At 44.3% G+C, this 21756-nt stretch overlaps 1 protein-coding gene across 13 annotated transcripts in view; it reads left to right on the forward strand.

The window, feature by feature from the left end:
* CACNA1B (calcium voltage-gated channel subunit alpha1 B) overlaps positions 1 to 21756 on the forward strand; it is a 311698-nt gene that overhangs the window by 239919 nt on the left and 50023 nt on the right. For all 13 annotated transcript variants that reach the window (XM_074890994.1, XM_074890983.1, XM_074890985.1 and 10 more), the window contains 8 exons: positions 3684 to 3780; positions 5757 to 5917; positions 7076 to 7213; positions 8115 to 8316; positions 9879 to 10043; positions 10912 to 11022; positions 11180 to 11263; positions 21318 to 21434. In XM_074890994.1, coding sequence (XP_074747095.1) covers positions 3684 to 3780; positions 5757 to 5917; positions 7076 to 7213; positions 8115 to 8316; positions 9879 to 10043; positions 10912 to 11022; positions 11180 to 11263; positions 21318 to 21434 — 1075 coding nt within the window. The remainder of the gene's footprint in view (positions 1 to 3683; positions 3781 to 5756; positions 5918 to 7075; positions 7214 to 8114; positions 8317 to 9878; positions 10044 to 10911; positions 11023 to 11179; positions 11264 to 21317; positions 21435 to 21756) is intronic.

Here is a 21756-nt window from a genome sequence, read left to right on the forward strand (position 1 = left end):
CAGACACCTAAGATCTTGTCCTTCCATAGAAATTTATTTTTGTTGTGAGAAATACTCTGGTCAAATGTGTGCTTGTATACACCTTTTGACTGAATCCTAGTTCCTTCTGGACCTTTTATTTTGTGGGACATCCGGCTTTGTATTAGAGTGCTGTAAAAACAATATTGGCAGAATAGGTTCTTAAAAACACCAAAAACAACCCTTCAGGTTTTATTTGACAGGCTGAAACAGTTGCAGAAGATCCATTTAATTAAAATGCAATTTGCATTACTCTAGCTCAGAGTACCAGACCATTGAAAAAGCTTTCTCCTATAGCAGGAACCTTACTGTGACAAGAAATAAGTATGGTTTTTCAGGATTCTGTATATGACTTAGATCATAAATCCCATTAACATTTAATTGGCTCACGCTCTTTATTTGCTTAGGTGCCTGAAAGGAAAAAAAAAAAAAAAAAAAAATCAACCTTTCTTAGTGTCCTTCATTCATGCAGAAGGAATTTTGTAGGACTGGAGCTGTCTGCCCTTCACCTCCAAGCTCTCAGTGCAGTCATCCGCACGCCTCCCCCTGCAAGGGGAAAACAGCTTCTCTCATCGACCCAAGAGGAAGGATTTGCTCTGCCCCACCTATTCACTAGTCCCCAGTAGGTCTGTTTAACCTTTCTAGAAATATTAAGACCACAGAGGTTGTTGCTTCAGGCTTGGAGCCAGCCCTGTGAGACCTGAGATAGCTCCTTCAGAGCTGAGAAATATCTTTCTTGTCTGAACTTCCCTTCCAGGAGGCCTTAACGGTTGTTATTTAGCACAAATGCATGGCAGCAACAGGGGAGGTTCAGACTGGACATTAGGAAAAAATTTTTCACAGAAAGAGTGGTCAGACAGTGGAATAGGCTGCCCAGGGAGGGGGTGGAGTCCCCATCCCTGGATGTGTTTAAGGGTCGTTTGGATGAGATGTTGGGGGATGTGGTGTAGGGGAGAACTTTGTAGAGTCGGGCTGATGGTTGGACTCAATGATCCCGAGGGTCTTTTCCAACCTGAATGATTCTGTGATAGTAAATAGGTGTTTAGGTCTCCTGGATTCGGGACCACTGGAAGACACCATGCAGAAATATTCTGTGGTTCTGCTTCAGCCCAGGTGAGGATTGTTGAGGTTTATTACTTTGGTTGCTACCTGCCAGTGGTGGTGCTGCTAAGCTGGGCTCTGTGTGTTAATCTGCAAACCAGAAACGTGGCCACAAGTGATTGGAATATAGTTCTGGGCCAAGGTATCCCATCTCTTTTTTTCTCCTACTGCTCCAACCAAATGTCCCTTAACCCTCTCACCTTCACTCATCTCTCACCTCTACTTTCCTGAGCTCCTACCTCTTCACCCGCTTTGCCCTGGCTTCCTCATCCAGTTAAACCTCAAATGTCTGGGCAACATGGAGCAACCCAAGCAATTTGCTTGGCTTTCTAGAGGGAAGAGGGCAGAGGGAGCAGCAGGGGCAGCCAATGTGACAGGCATGTGCTGGGTGACCATCAGCCATGGGGACAGGCAGGTTAGCTAAGCCAAGTGGTATCTCCTTCCTGGTAACCTATTTCCCCTTCTACTTCCCTCCTGCTGCTGACATCCTCCTCAAGAGGCTGAACAAATTGTTGTGCAGCCAGGGCATTGCTCAGGATCAGACAAATTTGCGTGGGGAGTAGGTGAGCTCCAGTTTGGCTGGCTCAGCTGGAGGCTATGGTGACAAGGGGATGGCTGCAGTCACTGTGGCAGAATCACTTCTTGCTAGGAGTTGGTTATTTGAAAGCAAGTATGCAAAGCCAAACACGGGCCAGATCTTCAGTTATGCTAAAACCTGAAGAGAAAGCCAGTAAAAGCTATGTTGGCAGTGTCTGCTTCATCTCGACCAGATTAAAGTGTCTCTAATGGGAATCAAAAATTACTTCATTTAAATATATAATAGTTATTTAGCAGCATTAAATCAGTCCTGTAACTCTGTGAGTATTAGCTCAATCACCTGGATTTACAGCCATGCCAGCAGTCAGGATCCATCTGCAGCTGATTAAAATGGCCCTAAAGCAGCCCTGAAAGAGGAGATAGAGAGAGGATAGGTAAATCTCCATCCTGCTCCCCCTCTTCTCCATTTCTATTAAATTATGTGCGAAGACAACTTTTGCTCAATGTATAAGTCACCGGGATGCAACTCACGGCTTTCCAAAAATTTCTCATGTCTCACTGCTTATTGCATTTCAGGACAACTGCAGTGACTGGTAATTTGAGAAAGAGACCAAAGATGAGACAGGAATGCGAGTTTCTAGGTTGCAGATTCCAGTCCAGTGCTAGGATTGAGTAGTACACTATTAGTACTGAGTTACGAGTCTTTTAGAAGTGGATAGATTGCAAAAAGACACCTTCCCGGGCTGAGCAAGGTCAGCCAGCCATGAAACTGGGTGGTTTGCTCCACTCCTGGTGTTTATCCCTTAGGACAGTGCATAGGGCTGGCTGCATGCGGGAGTGGGGGGAAGCTTTGCAGTCCACTGCCTGCACATCCCTCTTGTGGGTCTCTTGGGTTACTTGTATTTCTATTGCTTTCCCGTTGGAGAAGAGAAATGTTTAGCAAACTGGAAGAGCATAGAATAGGTATATCAGCATCTGTTCAACATGTTATTCATTCACACCTGTGTTACTTCAATACAATCTCAGACCCAAACCTACAGTCATGAATAAAACTCTGTTAAAGATTTTCATCCCATTTTTCACTTCATATGAAATGGAGGGGAATGTCATTGTTTGCTGTTGGGTTGAAAGAAGATGTAACTGTCTTTTTGATTTATTTTGGAAGCGCACGAGGAAAGGAATTCTGTCCTTCCCCTAAAAACCTCTTAATGGTAACAAGAGGAATGGTCTCAAGTCTTGCACTCAGTTTTAACAAAAACTAAAAAAAAAAAAAAAGACTTACAGAACCTGCATGCGTAAGTGGGAAGTTGCCCTAGCACTGTTCCAGGCATGTAATATATTGTCATATTACATGTTCCTGCATGGATTTGGTAGCATGTCTTCCAAGAGAGACTCGAGGATGAGGGTACGGACATGGAGTGGCTCTGTCCCTCACCATGAAGGCTCCAGTTCCCTCTGGTCACTGTCTGCTTGTCTAGACACGTTGTCCGTGCCAGAGAAGTGCAAGGAGCACGCAGAGAAACACCCTCCTGTCTCACCCAGGTGCTTGGGAGGGAGGAAAGCCAAGTCTGACTTTCTCAATTCTGATTGGGGCTGGGATGAAGACACTGAGCCTTCTCTCCTGGTGGCTGCAGCCGAGGTGTGCTGCTGCCCTGGATTTGACCATTGCCTAGGTGGGGAGTTGGGGCAGGAAGGTCACCAGTTCCTGGGTGATGCTTGGTGAGTAGCTGGGAAGTGAGCGAAGGCTGGAGAGCGCGTGTGGCCAGATGCTGCAAGGACTATGTCCTGCCCACAGCCTTCCTCCTGTGCGGTGATTAACACGTCTCAAGTGGGCGTTTGTTCATCTGCAGTCCTCACTAGTACTGTCTGCATCCATGGTGAGGATGGCACCCAAAACCTGTGAAAAAAACCAAAACCCAAACCAATTCCACAACCAAAACCACACTGGGTACCTATAGATATTCTAGTTAGTGACCTGAGGACCAAACTATTCCCTCTGTTGTTTTTGTGCCTTTTATCCCTTGCAGAGGAACCAAAGGCAAGGACATCAACACAATCAAGTCATTGCGAGTTCTGCGGGTCCTAAGACCTCTGAAGACTATTAAACGGCTGCCAAAACTAAAGGTTAGAGAATTAACCACAAATTTTTCCTTCTCTGGAGGTCTGCAACTGATCTGAGTGGAAGCTGATGGACTAAACTTAATCCAAGTTATTTCTGTTCCTTTTATTTTGTTGCAATTCATCTCTTTGCCAGATTTATAAAAATAGCTGTGCAGATGTTTAGCAAATGTCGAACACTTGTTTCTTTTGCAAACATGGTGTGCAATATTATGAATTATTGTGAATCCATATTAAAATCAAACTTCTAAAAAAAGAAAAGAAAAAATGCAAATAAATTAAATTGCAGTTTGTAAGTGTGACGCTCTTAGAAATGATATAGGAGAAAAAAGGTTTTGGAGTGTCTGACTTTCCCTAGAGAACTTAACATGAATATTGCAAGATTTTCCACAGTCTGTCTAACGAGAAATGTCACTGCTGTATGAGGACTTCTAATCTGTTCATATTTTCTGTTAAAGAATATATAGTGCGGAGTTTTATAGCAGTACCCTTTCATCTCTAGAATACTGAGTTACAAAGTAAAATAAACATAATGGTCTGTGGTTACTTATTCAACACCACGAATGCTTTGAAATACAGTCAGGACCTGGAAGCAGAGAATGGAAGGAGTTAAAAAATTAAGTAATTTCTGAGTTTTTGGAATTCTTGAATATCTATTATAGAACGTCTTCATGTGGCATCACTGCTTGCAGGCTCTTTTCTGTGAGGGATGGGGGAAAAGCGATGGGTGCTTTTGCAGTGGTGAAACTATGTCTGGCAATTCCTGTTTTCACATAGTGGCACATAAATATCAGGGTCAGCTGTTACATAGACTTGCTTTTGTCCTTACCTACAATTCGTGCTTAAATAATTATGTTTTCATGCATACTAAGTTTACCTCAAAAGATAAGGAATAGTGATGTTGAACAATGTAGAAAATGGTCATTATTTGTTTAGAAATCTGAAATGTACAGCTCTTAGGTCATAAAACAGTCAACAGGAGCTCAGTCTTACAGCAGGATGCCAAACACTTGCTTTTTATTGAATGTCTTCTTTATTTTTGAGCCATTTTACACAGTAATATTACCACTTTTAAAGAAGTATTCAGAAATCTTTATGTGAAGCAGAAGTCATATTCATATGGTTTGTCTTCAAAATGATTTCAGTGGTTTTTTTCTCCTGGATGTGGCCTTGTATGCAACAATCAGCAAGATTAATGGGGTGATTAGAGATATTTCCAGTGTTTTAATTCAGGATTTCTGGGTAGCATCAGAAGTGTAATTTTGTGAATTATTCACTTCCATTCAGAGAAACAGGAACGGTATTGTACAAACCCCGTGCTTGGGCAGTAAGACTGCTCAATTTCTATTATTATGACAAACTTCTCAGACTAAAATTAAACTGCAAATTACTTGTAACAATGAATCAGTGACTAACAACCAAATAATAAATGCATTTGAGAACTTCTTTGCAGGGAGTTCAGAAGTGACATATGCTGACTAGATTAGTCACACTTAATTTTGATAGACAGTTCATTGGAAAAAACATTATTCGAAGCATTTGGTTGCTTTGTATCTGGTATATTTTCCTTATTATACAAACAGTTCAAATAACGGTCAACGAGTAAATTATTTGATGAGTTTATACCTATCCACTGGGAATAAATTAAACATAAGTACGTTTTTCTTTTCATAATTGGCCATGGAAATATTTGCTTAGGACTAATATTTATCTCGATGAGCTGTGATTGTCTTTAGAAATTTTATGGGCAGCACCAGAAAATTCTGTGGCACAGCCAAATTAGCCGAGAAAGCAGGAGATGTAGGAAGCCAGTGTCGTTTCTCACAGTGGGAGCACGACTCTTGGTCAAGCACTTGGTGTACAAGCCCATGAAATCATTTGTGGGTTGTAAGTTGGGTAATTACTCCCAAGCGTAGCTAGATGCCAAGATGTTAGATGCACTTTTCTTTCAACCCCTTAACCTTGTTCTCCTCCGTCCCCAGGCTGTCTTTGACTGCGTGGTGAATTCCCTGAAGAACGTCCTCAATATCCTCATAGTTTACATGCTATTCATGTTCATTTTTGCCGTTATTGCCGTGCAGCTCTTCAAAGGCAGATTCTTCTACTGCACTGATGAGTCGAAGGAGCTGGAAAAGGACTGCAGGTATGGCCGGGGGCAGGGGCTGGGGGGGGAGCCCGACTTTGCTCTGGCAGCAGTAGCTCCCTTGACTGTCCCAAAGCTGCATCAGCCAGGTATCTGCTGAGCTTGATGAGTCTCCTGTAAGTAAGAGCAATGCTTCAGCACAATTACCCTAGAGGTGAATTTTCCCTTTTGTTGTTTTAATAACTGCATCATTCCTGCCTTTGATTTAGCAAATGCTTACCCAAATGCTTAATGATGCACGGGAGCAGGCTCTTTTTCCCTGGGAGGGCTAGGTGTGATTTTAAGGTAAGGGGTTTTTGAAGGGATGGTGTGACTCCTTTTGCTGTCTGCTGCCTTGATTCTTAGGGCTCATATGAATTAGAAAGGCATAATGAATAAATAATTAGAAGTGAGTTGGTAGGAAATTAAAGAGCTCCTAATTAGCTAGAAAAGGGGTCAGTATTTGAATATCTTTAAAAGCCCTGTCACGCTTTGTCTTTTGCAGCAGACTGTCAAGGTGCTTTACTCAACACAACACGTATCTTCCTCACTTGCCTTTTTTCTTGGCACTAAACCACATCCTCAGCATTGCCCAGGTCTGCCTGTGTTACCCCTCCTGGGCCGCCTTGCAGACGCAGGGCATGTCCCTGGTGGGACCACGTGCACACAGCAGCTGCAGAGGCTGTCACTGCAGTTCTTCCTTGCAACAAAGCAGATATATTACAGAAATAAATGTGAAATTGTAGAAAAATGTAGGTTGGAGGGGAACTCTCCAGATGCCAAGTCCCTCAGCCCCTCAAAGCAGGACACAGTTAGAAGTTAGATCCAACTCTGAAGTAGGAGCCAGAGACTTTTCCGCACCAAGCAGCCCAGTTTTCTGTGGGGTCAGACAATCTGGGAGCCAGCGTGCTGTTAACTGCTGGCTTTGTCTAATGGATGAATGTCCAGCTTACAATTTCTTTCATTTCTAGACCTCAGGTCCAGCTCCCGTGGCTTGAAATGGCTCAAAAGATAGCCTTTACTTCTGTTACAAACCTAGGGGTTGTCTCTTTATTTATCTTTAATACATAGCACAGTCGGACTCTGCTACTGGGGCTTTTCGATGCTTCTCAGTGAGTCATATGAAATGGCTGATTTGGTTTAATTCTCTCATTTGGTCTGAATCTCTGTTTTTCCTAGGGGTCAGTACCTCGATTATGAAAAAAATGAGGTGGAGGCGCAGCCCAGGGAATGGAAAAAATACGAGTTCCACTATGACAACGTTCTCTGGGCTCTTCTCACGCTCTTCACCGTCTCCACAGGCGAAGGGTGGCCAACGTGAGTACCCGGGACTAGCAGTGTCAGTGATCACAGAGGTAGTGGCAGCTTTCCGCAGCTCTGAGTGACACGTAAATGGCACGTGGCCTGTGAGATAAGAATAGTCTTTTATCAGCTAAGCTTTTACTTTCCCTTGTGTGATTATTGGGTGAATGAGCAAACAGGGCTCTGCATTTTTCTTGACGTTCTTCTAAGCTTGCACAGGGATGCTTAGGCAGTTTTCAGTACTTAATAACTTGCTTGCTTCAGTCATTTGGACTTGCACACCTTTCTCAGATGTAAAGTTGATAATGGGAATATAAGAAAATAAGGGGAAAAAGTATTGTGACCTATGCTGAAAGTATGCTGTATGTGACAGTCCCAAAATTATGTTTACTATTCAGCATATGACTTTATTTTGGCACGCTTTTCTGCTGGGACATGTGGAGTACAATTCATGCTCAGGGTTTCTCCACAGTAGGCCTTCCCTGTTCTCCACTTTCAGCTATTTCATAAAATAAAGAATAAAACATACAGCATCAGTCTCCCTTCTCCAGTCCCTCACTGTGTTCCACTACTTGGAGATCATCAGCACCTTTCTTTTCCCACCCTTACTTCATCCCTGTTAACCAGAGAAAAGAAGCCAGATCTAACTGTATCCTCTCCCCTTGGCCAGGGGGATAAGTGGATCTGTATGTAGCAAATCTCCATCGTTCTGCAGAATGGTGAAAACAGCAAGGGTTTCCCTGAAAATATCCTCAAGGAAAACTTCTTCCCAGCCATAAAGATGGGAGTGAGTTTGACTTGAGCATACATGGAAAACCCTCCATGCGAGTGAAGGCCAGTGAGTGACTATGAGGGTGTCATTGGTGCTTCACACTGATTTCATTGACTTTTCTTCTCTCTTTGCGCTTGATTGCAGTGTGCTGAAGCACTCGGTGGATGCTACCTACGAGGAACAGGGTCCCAGCCCTGGCTACCGAATGGAAATGTCTATCTTTTATGTGGTGTATTTTGTTGTCTTCCCTTTTTTCTTTGTGAACATCTTTGTGGCGTTAATCATCATCACCTTCCAAGAGCAAGGAGATAAAGTGATGTCAGAGTGCAGCCTTGAGAAAAACGAGGTACCTGCATCTTCTGAATCTGGACTTAGCACCTGGGGGCTCAGAGCACCTCAAAACTCTGTTGGAAGCCCACTCCTCGTCTCTGCCGTGATCTGGGGTCTTTAGAGCACTTGTTACCTGAGGGTGTGTGGTGTAGAGACCAAACAAATTACAGACTGTTTCAGGTTTTGCATAAAAACAAAACCAGGGAGAGCCCCCAAATGCTGCATGTTAGTAAGCACTGTCACACGTCCCCGTGGGCCACACCTCCACTTCAAAGTGAATATAAGCTTGCACGTTAGCTCAAGCATGTAGGTGTGGAAGGAGACAGAAATCTTTGGCCTTTTAGAGGCCAGTCATCAGAGATCAAACTGAACTACAATTGCTACAGCTCCCCAAAGGAGCCCTTCTCTCACCAGGCCGGTTTTGTGCCTGGCTGAGATGATGTCCTCCCAACAGCAGCTGAGAGTAGATGTCTTGGGAAGAGTATAAGACCAGGGCAAGTATGTATGAGGCTGTTCTTTAATGCCCTCACAAATGCCATCATTTTCAGCTCAGGAACCTCCTGAGTTGGACGTGTTTTTTCTTTAGTTAGGGGTGTCTGTGTACTTTTCTTCCATGAATGTATCCGGTTTCCTCCTGAAATCATGCAGATTTTAGCATCCACATCATCCTTTGTCTGGGGTCCCACAGCCTCCATGACCTGTTGTGCAAAGAACCATCTCTTTTCATTTATTTTGAAACTGAAACCTGATTTCTAATTAAAAGAGATTACTTTTTAATCTAATTTATTAATTAGTGCATTGTTTGTCTATATGAACAAAAAGTCCAAAATAAAGCAGAATATTTAGAGACGCTTTACTCACATTATTTTTCAACTAGGCAGAGAATATTTTTGCACTAATTTAAGACTGAATTCTTTTCTAAATCCAAGATGAGAAAATGCTCCAGAATCAAAACTTCTTGTGGGTAGAAATCAATTTTTAATGCAGTTTTGTACTCATAATAATGTGAAGAGAAATAGTCAGCTAACGGGGTCTTTGAGAGTTCACCCAGTAATATTTGTTGGATAATTTATTGGTTGAGTACAGTTCACATTTTATGAAATGTTATTAGCTGGACGGGCTTTGCTATGTGTGAGAACATACCTTAGTTTCACAATACTTTTTTTTTAAACACAGATAACATCTTTACCAGTCCTCCAGTTGCTACAGTTACATATCAGGAGGAATTGGCAGAGTGTTTTCTGAAGTGAGGCTGTGGATTTATAACTCTGTTCCCTAAGTGGGAAGGAACTGGGACCAGCCGGGAGCTGAGCTGCAATGGAAGGATGTCTCCTAGGATTGCAGGGGGCCATAGGAGTCTTGTGGGGTTTAATATTTCAGCGAGTGTCCAAAAGTGATTACAATTTGGGGATCCTGTGCTACATTTTACGAGGTAGTCAGTACTCGCATTGTGTATGAGAAACACTTAGAAATACCATCCTCCACTAAATGCTCCACTCTCTCTCCAAATGATATCCTAAGTGGTAGAGACTGCCAGCCCTTTTTTTGTATTCTTTTCAACCCATTTTTGTTTTGTAGAGGGCCTGCATAGACTTCGCCATAAGTGCCAAGCCACTGACCCGCTACATGCCTCAGAACAAGCAATCTTTTCAGTACAAGATGTGGAAATTTGTGGTGTCCCCTCCCTTTGAGTATTTTATCATGGTCATGATTGCACTCAATACCATTGTTCTAATGATGAAGGTTAGTGGGCTGTTACTAAATCTTTGCAATTTTGGGCTAGCGAATGCAGTGTTTGCTGGAGAGACTTTGCACTCTCCACCTGAGCTGGGGGGGGGGATCAGCAGGAGTAATTACCACTTCTCATCTGCCTGATGTTGCTTTTAGAGGCTTTGTGGGATTTCTTCAGTCCCTAAAGGAAGGTGGTTTAGTTGTGATGAGATATTGTGAACGGGATTCCCCTGCACAGTGCTTGTTTGGCTCACAGCCCCTTCAGCATATGGCCAGTGGGATGGGAACTGGACTCTGCACATCCTGAGGTCCCAGCTCCACCTGGGCTTCCTGCTGCAGCACAGAGTCACTTTTTGGGGATGCTCAACATCCTGCTACCCCAGGGAAATTACTCCAATCTGCAGCAGTGTCAAACTTCTGGGACATGATCCACAGTGTCTAAGAGGAAGAGATGCAGACGGCTGGATATTGTGGATGATCTCCCCTCCTATCCCTTGCCTAGCTTAGAGTATGTTCACAATCAAGGGGTCACCATATTCTTAGGGTCTGCTGGAACGAAACACAGTTCTGCACATGTCCTCTGATTTTGAAAACGCCCTTCCTCTCTCCTGGTCCATGCTCTGCTTATGGGGAGATGTACACCAGCAACATTCCCTCCATCCTGGTGTATCCCCAGCTACCCCATTAAGATAGCATGTAGGCAATGGTGTGCTTCTGGAGTGGAATGAATAACTATATTGTTAACGCTAAGTTTTGCTTAAAGTGAGCTCAAAATCTGGCACTAAAATGGGCGAGAGTCTTGCAGTCAGGCAAGTGAGCTGGGAAGGTTTTATTCTATAAGTGATCTTCCAGTAACAGCCTTTCTTCCATCCTGGTTTAGTTCTATGATGCTCCAGAAGCATATGAAGAAATGTTGAAATGCCTGAATATTGTGTTTACATCCATGTTTTCAATGGAATGTGTGCTGAAGATCATTGCCTTTGGTGTCCTGGTATGTGCCTTCCTTGTTTACTTTCAACTGTTTCCTCTCTACATGAAATGCTTGTATTTCGTGATGTGCATTTAAAAACAAACAAACAAAAAAAGCCTGTGTTGAAAAAAAAATAACCCCTGGATCCCTCTATCCCCCTTGTGTTTTCATTTGGCAGAATTATTTCCGAGATGCCTGGAACGTCTTTGATTTTGTAACAGTGTTGGGAAGTATTACTGATATTTTAGTAACAGAGATTGCGGTAAGTACAGTTTGCTCAATTTGCTTCATTTACCAACAAAGCTGTACCCTGTCAAGACACTGCACCTTCTCCCTACCAGCCTTATTCCCTAGAGCTGCCTCTGGGACTCACCATGTGATGGTGTCCTTGGGTGACCTGGCAGCCTGTTTCCATTAGCTCTGCTCTTTCCGTGGCAATGAGCACAGCTGTCTGCCCCAAAGACTTTCATGCAAAAAGCTGTGATGAGAATGACAGTGTTAGGGACTCTGCCAGGAAACAACCTCTCTTTCTCATTCAGCAAACAACTCTTAACCCCAAGCCGTTTTTGCCTATTAATGGAAAAATCCTGTTGAATTTAATAGAGGGAAAAGATCAGAAGGATTCTGTTGAGGAGTGCTGTTTTAGAGTGTGAGGTGCTTTGCAGGGCACACGCACATGTCTGTCCCTTGGGGTTCCTACCCAATCTTGGTCACGGGGCAGAGTGAGGGCAATAAGAGAAGTGAGAAAGGGAGAGGTGATGGGAACATAGAAACAGCCAGAAACTCATCAGTCTGCACAGTCTGGATTAGGGCAACATGGTGCATTTCTGTTATGTGCACAAAAACTTTGTGGGGCAATTATTAAAACAAAAAACTTTACCATGGGATTTGTTGGCCAGCCCTACAATGACTGCTGTCCCCCAGCTAACGAGTCCTGCAGATTACATGAAGTGTACAAACTTGCCATTAAATTCTAGAGGATTTTTCCATAAGGGCAGCAAATGTCTGACTCAAGCCTTGACAGCCTGATATTATCCAATTTATAAATTGCTCCTTTCCCAATGCATGTTTTAGCTGATGATGCTGTATCTGTATGTGATGAATTTGAACTTTATCATAATTTTTTTTCTCAGTCCCTGAGATTTGCTTACAGATCTGTTTTGTGTGTGCTAAGAACTATGCTCCCCAGTTTCTTTACAGGATGTTCAGCTGGTGGTGAAGACCGTATTAATGTTTCTAACAAATACGTTATTACCTAACCTCCTTGGCACAAAAAAGCACACAAAACCCCAAAGTTTTACTCCCCACACAAATGGCATTCATTTAACAGTTGGTGAATTCTATTTCGTAGACTTTGGATTACCTTTTGTTTTCAATGCACAGCTTGGATTAAGGGTGAAGTTGCTCAGATCAAACACAAGGTCTGACTACCACTTCTCTGAGTGCTTAGGAGATTTATTGCACTGTGGAAGGTACTGGGTTCTTGCCTCCACTCCCTCTGTCATGGGACATGCTTTCTTGCCAGACTCAGGCACCCAAACTTTTGCCTTGGTTTGAAAATTTGTGAAAACATTCGCAAGTCAGCCACAAACAGAGACCGACACTTCTCTTCCACCCCTTCTTTGGCTACTTTTTCCAGGAGGAAGCACCACGGCCAACTCACACATGTAAGGGAGCCTGTGGTGTCTCCGATATGGGCATCTTCTCCTTCAGGAAGGCGTCTCCTTTGCAGCATCAAGCCCACACGCTTCTTATTAAAATCCTGCTTTGGACAGCTGTTTTGCAGGCAGAGAGCAGCCATCAGTGTTGCCTGTTCCCTGCTTGGCAGGTAGCAGTCCCCGCTCGTTAACAGGCCACTGCCTCTCACTCCAGCTCCCACAGGGGTGGTCCAGCCTCAGCAAGGGTGTCTGGCACCTGGGGAATTGACTGCGGACTGATCAGGTTGGGCTGTGATACATCAAGGAATTTAAGACAAAGTCACAGCACATCTGGGGCTGTGTATGCAAGTCTTCAGCTTTTTGGAAGCAGCAACTGTCCCTTGGCACTGCTCTCAAACTATCGAGGGTAGGAGAGTTTGTGTAGGGAGAGGTTCACCACTCCTCTCCTGGTCTTGGGGCTGAAGAGCAAACGTGCTCCCAAATACCCTTGTGTGAGTTGCCAGGCACCGATGTAATAACTTTGAGGGTGCTGGGAGTGATGGCATCACCCTTCCCCACTGCTGTAATTTCTCTGATTTCCAGCATCAAAGATAGCAGCACTTTGGGGATGCCTTTGAAGAGTAGTATGAATTACCTCTAAAAACAGTCAGTAAACTCCAAGCACCTATACACCTTCCCATTATTCTCCCAGGTTGTAATGAAGAGGCTTTTGGTTTATGAGTAACTAGATCCAAAAGTCAAACCTTAGAGAGGACTTCCTAATGCAGCTCAACAGCTTCCCCTGGAAGTGTGTCCAATATAAAGCTGCTCACAAACATGTCTTTAATATAAAAGTCCTCAGTACCACTTCAGCCCTTGACCTCTTGGTCCTCTGCTCAGTCCATAGACTATCTGACCTCCGCTTTCTCTAAATCTTCCCCTTCTGCAGCATTTCTCTATAGTCACCATGTCTCCTTTCCACATGTTTTCCCCTGCAGACAGAGTGCCCAGAGGCCCACGTCCACCTTCTTGCTAGACTTGTTTTTCAGAACTTCTTTCGTGCAGCTCCTCTCTGATCTCTTTCCAGCCCACTCCTGTCTGCAGCACCGTGCTCACCCGCCCTGGGTGGCTGCTGTAGCCACCAGCACACGCTGCCTTAAGCCACACACATCCACCTCTCGGCCTCAGATAGGGATGATGGGCTGAGGGTTCAAAGGCATTGTGCACGGCTTGCTGAAGAGGCATTAGGAGCTTAATTTGTTTAAAGGTGATGATGCACAGGTCTCAAAATCACTGCTTAATTACATGAGTGAAAGTTTGCACTGGTGCCCCAAAGATTACATGTATAACAGAATTGTTAATGGCAGCAAATAATGGCAGGTTTCAGGACACCTTTCATGGAGCAGTTCATTCTCCTTCAACCAGAGGCATGTGGTGGAGGTAGCCTTGTACCAGGATCTCCACTGCCACTGCAAGCCTTCCTCTCCTTCCAGTCCTGAGGACAGTCTGTGGCACAGGGGGTGGAAAACAAGCGGAAGGAGCCAGTGCTCTGCTCTGGTCCCATTTTGTTGGCTCTGCGATAGGTTGCAGCACATGTTTTTCTGACCCACAGCCCATCAGGGGAAACCCAAGAGCTCTCAAAGCTGCCTGGGAAACGCCAGGACTTTTGCTGCCTGGAAAGTGGCACAATACATATATATCCTGGAAGAGTTACACTTTAAACCATGTTTGTAATATATAACCTGCTGTTTTGTTAAACTGGAGTTGCACCTGAGTCACTTAAATACTTCTGGTATTTAGATCCAATTAAAAAAAATGTAGAAAAGGGCTGAAAAGCCTGATGCAGTGATAGTGAGCACGCTGTTTGCAAACAGCAGGGACCAAGGTGAGGACCGGTGAGTGTCTGATTCACAGAGCACAGATCAGGCGTATGGCCTTGTCTTTAATCCCACTGACTCTGCCCAACCGCTCTTTGCCCTTTATATTTCCAGATAGGGTAGAGTAGTAACTAAGGCTCGGGATGAACATCCACTCTGCACAAAACGCCATGGCTAATGCTGCTAACTCCAACTTTCTGGCTCGGTACATGACCCAGGGTGCAGCAGCTCTCTGCACTGTGTTACGGAGCTGAGAGTAACCAAACAGAACAGATCTTTCCTCGTCATGACTCAGAGCTGTGTCCCCAACAGAGGATGCCCTCTTCTCCATCTGCCTTCCTCAGCTCCAGCTTCTCCTCAGCTGACGGCAGCCATGGGGACAGTTGGGTGGCAGCCCCCATTAGTCCTTCCCTTGCATTCAGCCCTGTTATTACCTGTTATTACATGTGAGGGTTTCTCAGGCTGAGAAGCCCAGGTGACAACCACAATGTCATATCAACTGTCAGTCTGCATCTGTCCCCGTATCACCCACCCATGAAGCCCTGCAGCTCCCTGTGGAGAGGGGATGCTGTCTGGGCATGACTTGGAGATCAGGCTCACACATAGTTGCAGGAGCACCACTTTTCTCTATGACTACATTTTCCAGCTGTAAGTGTTCTCCAAGGTAAATAAACCTGCTCACCTGGGCGGTCTCATCTTGAGAGACTCGGCTTCCACCAGCCTTGCTGCATCGGTATTTTTAACCCACTGAAAAGTAAAGATAAAAGGAAAAGAAATGTGTTGATTAATTGCTTTATTTTAATTTTCTAGTCATGTCATATGTAATTTACTTTGTGAATGCAGTGGAATATATATATATTTTTTTATTTCCTTAGGCAAAAACACGTATGTCAGTTGTTTACCCTCTCAGTAATTGAGGTAAAATAGGCGGCATTAAGGAGAAGGTGTCCTTGTGGACACAGTCAGCCTCAGGACTCTGAATGGGTGTATGGCAAACTGACATCTATTTCTATGCCTGGAAATACAAAAAACATACTGAGAAGTGTTTGTGAATTGTCTCCCAATTTGCATTGCAAAATGAAATGCAAATAACTACTGCACTGTCTGTGTTACCTTTAGGATCTCAGAATCTTTGGTTTGAAGCATTTTTTATTTATATAATTATCATAAAATAACACCCCCCAAAAGCCAAACAGTTTTTTTCCAGTGAAATTTTCAGAGTTTCCTTTTTTGCTTGTCCTGATTACTCATTTTCTCTTTTGTTTCCTGTTTTGTTCTTTATTTTCCTTATCTACCTGCTGAATCACGCCATCCAATCAACATACAATGCGAAAACCATGTCTCCGTCTGTATGTTGTGCACCTGCTGCTCAAAAAAAAAAATTTGTAAATAATCTTGCAAATATCCATCCATGAAAACATCACATATAGGACACGGTTGGTTTCATTGAATTTAAACAATTATTTAAATTCTCTGCTTTTATTTTCTCTCGTTTTTCTTTAATTTAATTCGTTTTGATGAGATTTCCGATTGCACTGGTGAAAAAGCCTCACTGCAGCGTGCCTCAAAACTGGCTTCTGTTCTGCATCTTCTTCCCCTTGGCTAATTGGTGACGTGAGGCAAATGCAGTTACCAATAGCCTGTTCTCCGCTGTTTGTTACACCTGACAATGATAAAGGGGAGACTGACACTTGCTTTATTTTGGTGGAAAATTGGATGAGAATAGGAGGGAAGGGTGCTTCTGGATGACCTGGAGTAGAGAAGATTGGCTGGCTGGGAAACCCTTCATTTGGAAAGTGGTGGTACCAAATTCAGTTCTCAGAAACTGGTTTTGTTTTCTTTTATGATGAGATGCATTGAACTTTCTGCAGAGGGAAGCAGTACATTTAAGAGGACTGCCTTACAGTTTTTAAGCCCATGGTTTATGATGTATTGTAAGGCCAAAAAATTATTGAAGTGATTGTAGGCTTGCTTCCCTCAAAAGAAAAGTCATAGGAAAGAGTGATTTTTATTCAACTTTGAAATTTTTTTTGTGATACCAGAATATAGAAGCATTTTGCCACCACAGTGGACAAGGAGTCCCTGGATACAAGAGCAAACATCTCAAGTAAAATGCGTAAGCCATGTTATGAACAGGGCTGAAAAGTACTGGGAACCAGCTCCCACTGGGAATTCAGTGCCTGATTCCAAAGATGCCTTTGGAAATACTGGCCTTTGTCTTTGAAAATCATAAATTAAGCAAAAGAGAATAACTAAATACGAATACAAAAAAAAACCCCATACATTCTTCTGTTCTTAATTATCTTGGCTATGGTTAGTAACACAGATGAGACCATAAGCTTATCCAAAATACTTGTTTGGCCACCTGACATCAGCTCTTGGATCTGTGTTAACATCTGGACTTCCTGTTGCACAGTTGCTGTTAAGAGACAAATCAGAGCGAATCTTCATACCAGGCTGCAAATAAACCCCATGCATGTTTCATGGAGGGTCACAGGAGGGAATTCTCTGCTAGGAAGCAGCAAAGCAAAAAACAACGATGTATATGTTAAAAGTTTGCCTAGTGCAATCTGAGAAGGGAATCCTGTGCGTGTGCTGCGGTGGCTGGAACCATTACAGATGTGTGGCAGCTGTGAGGATCTTTGGAGACTTCGCCTTCTGCACCGCTGGCCCAGGCAGCACAGATAAGTGCTCTGGCATCAGCTGCACACATGAAAATATACTGAAAAAGAATCAGCTTCTCTCTGTTTGGCCCAATTTTGGCCTTGTTGCTGTTCATGTTGCAGGTTAAAGATTTGAATGCTCATCCTGCAGTTTGTTAGGATTGCAGTCTCCGTGGTCATATATTCAGGTCCAGGCTCCTTCCATCACTCGACGTCCAAGGCATCCAAGTTAGACCTTTGGAGCACCAAGTTGTCCTCCGCAGCTGCCTTCTTCCTTCCACTGATGATGATGGGAGCCTGCGGTGACTACAGCAGAAGCACCAAAGTTGAAAGATAGTAGAGAGCAAAGAGAGATCTGGGCATCACACACATAAAATCAATTTTCCAGGGTTCCTGGTTCAGGATGAAAGGACATTATATGATATGCCTGTAATGGCAGAGTCCCCAAGGCACAGACAAGTGTGGCAAAAATCTTCAGTCTCTTAATCAACAAGAGTTTTCCCCAAGCTTCAGAGGAAGCCAAGACCCTATGCAAGATTCAGGAACTCCTCTTCAGTACTGGCAATGCCACAGACATTTAAATGGGAACACCACCACTTCCTCAACAGTAGTTCCTTAGCAGAACAGGTGAATTCTTGTTGATGCCAGGTGAAAAGAACTGCCAAAGCTTCCTGAGTGATCCCGTTCTTGGCTTGATTGGATTCCTCTTCCCACAGCTCTTTGCAACTTTGGGTGAGCCCTTCATTTTGAAACCAGAAATCTGAAGTTTCAAGTCCAGGGGGTTGTTGTGTTCTGCAACTGGGCTGCAGGAAGAAGCAGGGATGAACAGCTTGACTTCTGCCAAATTTACTGCTTTATGGCAGCGTAATGTAACCTCCTTCACTAAATCCTGCACAGCACGTCCAACCATGGCATAAAACCCTCATATTCCCACTGCAGATTTGAAAATCTGAAACACTAAATCTACTCAGCTGGTGCTTTGCTACTGGTGTACAGAATGGAGCTCATTCTGCATCCCTGCAGGCAGTGGGCACGGCTCCTGCGTTGGGGAGGAAACCACTCTGCTGCTGAAGATGCTGGAGGAACAGATCCATGCAATGGCTGTACACCCTATTCTTCATGGCTTTTCTATTTGTTAGTATGGAAAACACTGTAAAAAGGGGTAAAAGAGCAGGCTGCCCATGGTGGGACAGCAGTCAAGGACAGTTCTTTATCTGTGATATGTTCCTCTTTCCTTCCTGCTTTGCCGTTTGCTTCAGGGATGCATCACTCGGCTGAGCTCCAGTCACGCTCCTGTTGTGGGAAGTGGTGGCTGTGCCTGGCTGTGCCCAGACCCCCCAGGGCCTGGGGGTGACTGGGTGCCTTCAGTAACGGGGCTCCCTCTTTTAGAAAAATAGTGACAGGCTAGGGGGAAACGTTTTTCAAACATAATTTGCTAGTCCTCAGGTGAATCATAAAATCACAAAGTTATGGTGCCTCTTGTGAGCACCGGTCAGCCTTTAGCATCTGTGCAACAGAAAAGGAAACAAAAACCTGGAAAGAAAGACCTTGGTAACCAAGAAGATGATCATATGTGTGTCATGTTACAGAGGTGGCTAAGTGTGAGGAGAATTGATGCAAAACACTGTTACACACAAGAAATATCGCAATGTGGAGTTTCCCCTTTAACTGCATGCAATTCTAATACCTGCCTGGACAGTTGAGGTGTTGAAGGACAGGTTTTCTATGCGGTGTGCTGAGGGTTACACACGTGGAGCCCTTCCATCCATCACAAGCGTGTGTAATTTTGCCTCCCTATAAACAGCGCAGAGAACGGTCCTTCGAATGGTCTGCAAATGTTGGTGACGGGATTTTCCTGGGTTGCGAGTGATTCCCCGCAGAGCTGAGGCTTTTGCTGCGCTTTAGGAAGTGGCAGTGCATGAGTCAAATGGAGGGTTTGGGGCTGGGAAAAAGAAAAAAAGTTATGTACTGTTTGTCCCTCCAAATGCCAGGGAGCGGGGGGTTATAGACATAACTGCACAGTTTGAGCCCCTGTTTCATACTGCATGTACACAGACTGTCCTGTATAAAGTCTAGACCAAAGCAGATGTTAAGCATCACGTCAGCTGTAATTATGAGATTATAGCAAAGTCTGAGCAAAGCAGTAACGTGGGAGGAGGGAGGTAAGGCAGGGTCAGACACAGAGAGATGGATCCTGCAGATGCTGCCTGTGCACGTGCTCCTTGGAGGAGCGTTAGGCTTGTGCACGGGGAAGATCTGCCTTGAGCATCGCTCTGAAGGTAATAATTTGTCAGACTTGCAGGCCTGATGCCCAAGTGCCATGAACGTTACACGTAAGGTCTGCTCCAGTTCCTGCTGGTGGGGAGACTTTCCGTGATTAAAATGGTCCTGGGGCTAAGCCTTTGCCCTGCCCTGAAGCCGGCTGCAGCTGCTCTGTGGAGGTGCATCAGCCTGCGCTGCAGCCAGCACAGGGCAGTGGGGCACTGCGGGCCAGATCAGCGATGGCACCCGGTTATCCAGCCACAGTCCGGCTCTGCCCCCTGGGTCGTACGTGGCCCTTACCTGCTAAGGTGAGTTCAGCCAGTGTTTTGTGAAGGGAACTTAAGCGATGTGAAAAATAGAACAGAAGCTGATGCCGAGATAAGTGATGAATATTTAGCGCCTGTTTTACTGACCTTGAACAACCCAGGGGAATCCTCGCTTGTGCTTTGCCTGCCAGAGCTGATTTCTGTTGCTGACTTGAATGAGCTCAGTGTTGTCTGCTCTTTCATTGAACATACCTGTGCTTTTCTCTTTTCTCTTTATTTGAGGATTGAGTCTGATATACGGTCTGTGCCTAACTCTGAGCTGCTTGCGTTTTTAACATGAGAGAAACCGAGTGCATGCCTGAGACTGATTTCTTGAACTCTTTGATGGGATTGGTGGAATGCGATGCTAATGGCCCCAAAACTGAGCTGGCATTCAAATAAATGAATAGATCCAACAAGCCCCCCAAATTCAGCATGAGCTCTCTAGCCAAATGAGCAAGAAATGGGGTCAGTTCAATATGACCGGGTGTCTTCTGGTAAGGGAAAGACTATTTTTGCTCATCTTTATCAACAAGAGCTCCTTATGATTATATTTTCCACTCCACTGTTTGGTAGTTTAAAGTGGGATGCTTTTTCTCTTTAGCTAACTCAGTCAAATAAGTGGCTGTGAACAGAGATTCACAAATAAGTGAATTGGAATCAGTATGGAAAGGGGGGATATTTTTCATCTCTTTAAAATAGGAGGGCAAGAGGGATCTGGCTTTTGCATGGTTTTTTTTGGAAAGAACCCTCTCTAGATTAGCTCATTGGGGCAAGAAACCTCTTTTCCCTGAAGGAAAGGAAAAAATGGGGTGTGGGGTGGGGAGAATCATACAAAACAAATGGAAATCAGAATCTGTCTGCAGCAGTTCTTTGATCCACCTGCGAAGGCACATTTAATAGTAATTTAAAAAATCAGCAGGTTCCTAAGGCACCTTCCTGCTGTTGAACACTCAACCTCCCCAATTGATTTGCTGCCATTGATTCATCTTCCAGTCTTGCTGGTGCCATTTCTCCTTGATGAACCTGTCCAGCCACCTGTTGTATAAACATTTAAAACCTCCAGGTTAGAAAACATCCTCATTCTTTCAAGGATGTTTTAATCTTCACTGGACAATGCCTTTCTTTGTTACAGTAGAGGCTATATGCGCAGTCCCTTGTAACTGTCTTGGCTTAAGTTCAATTCATTGTAGAAAGCAAGCTGACCAAGACTTCAAAACAACCTCATTCTTTACAAAATGATAATACGGCACCATTACCTCTCCCTGAGACTTTAGGGGGAGAAAATCTGCCTTACTCAAAGAAAACAAGACCTCCATGGACAGCGTGAAAGGGCCTTTTCCTTTTCTATCATTGACCCAGTAGCAGAGGGGAGGGCTCTTGTGGAGAGGGATTTTCTCATACTTGCTGCATGTGGAGTGATCTGCACTGACGAATGTTTCTTTTGGAAGGTTTTCTGGTGGCCGATTTGCTGCTTAGATCGTGAAGCTGGTAATTTTAATTTCTTTTTTGCGGGCTGTGGTTTCTAATCGCGTTAATTTCTGAAGGACACAAAACCTTTACTTTCCACAGGACAACTTCATCAACCTCAGCTTCCTGCGGCTCTTCAGGGCAGCGAGACTTATCAAGCTCCTTCGCCAGGGTTACACTATCCGCATCTTGCTCTGGACATTTGTGCAGTCTTTTAAGGTGAGTGTTAGGCAGGTGGGAGGTAGGGAAGAGACGTGAGGAGATGGTAATGCTTGGCACGTCTGTAGCATCCTCTGTTGAGTATCAAAGAGCTACCCCTTGCCAAGGGAATGGCCTCTCTGCACCTCCACAAAGCAATGACAGGCCTAACAATTCTGCAGAGAAAATAACTGGTTTGCACTGAACATCCCCTGAATGCTGCAGGTGCTGAGTGTTTTGGAAGATAAGACTGAAAGCTGGACGGTTACCGATGCAGACTTGCAGCAAGTGTGCAAAGCTCAGGTTGTCCTTGAAACTACCACAAAATCCCTATGGCAAAGTG

Source organism: Strix uralensis, chromosome 21 (genome assembly GCF_047716275.1).
Source record: "Strix uralensis isolate ZFMK-TIS-50842 chromosome 21, bStrUra1, whole genome shotgun sequence".
Classification (NCBI taxonomy): Eukaryota; Metazoa; Chordata; class Aves; order Strigiformes; family Strigidae; genus Strix; species Strix uralensis.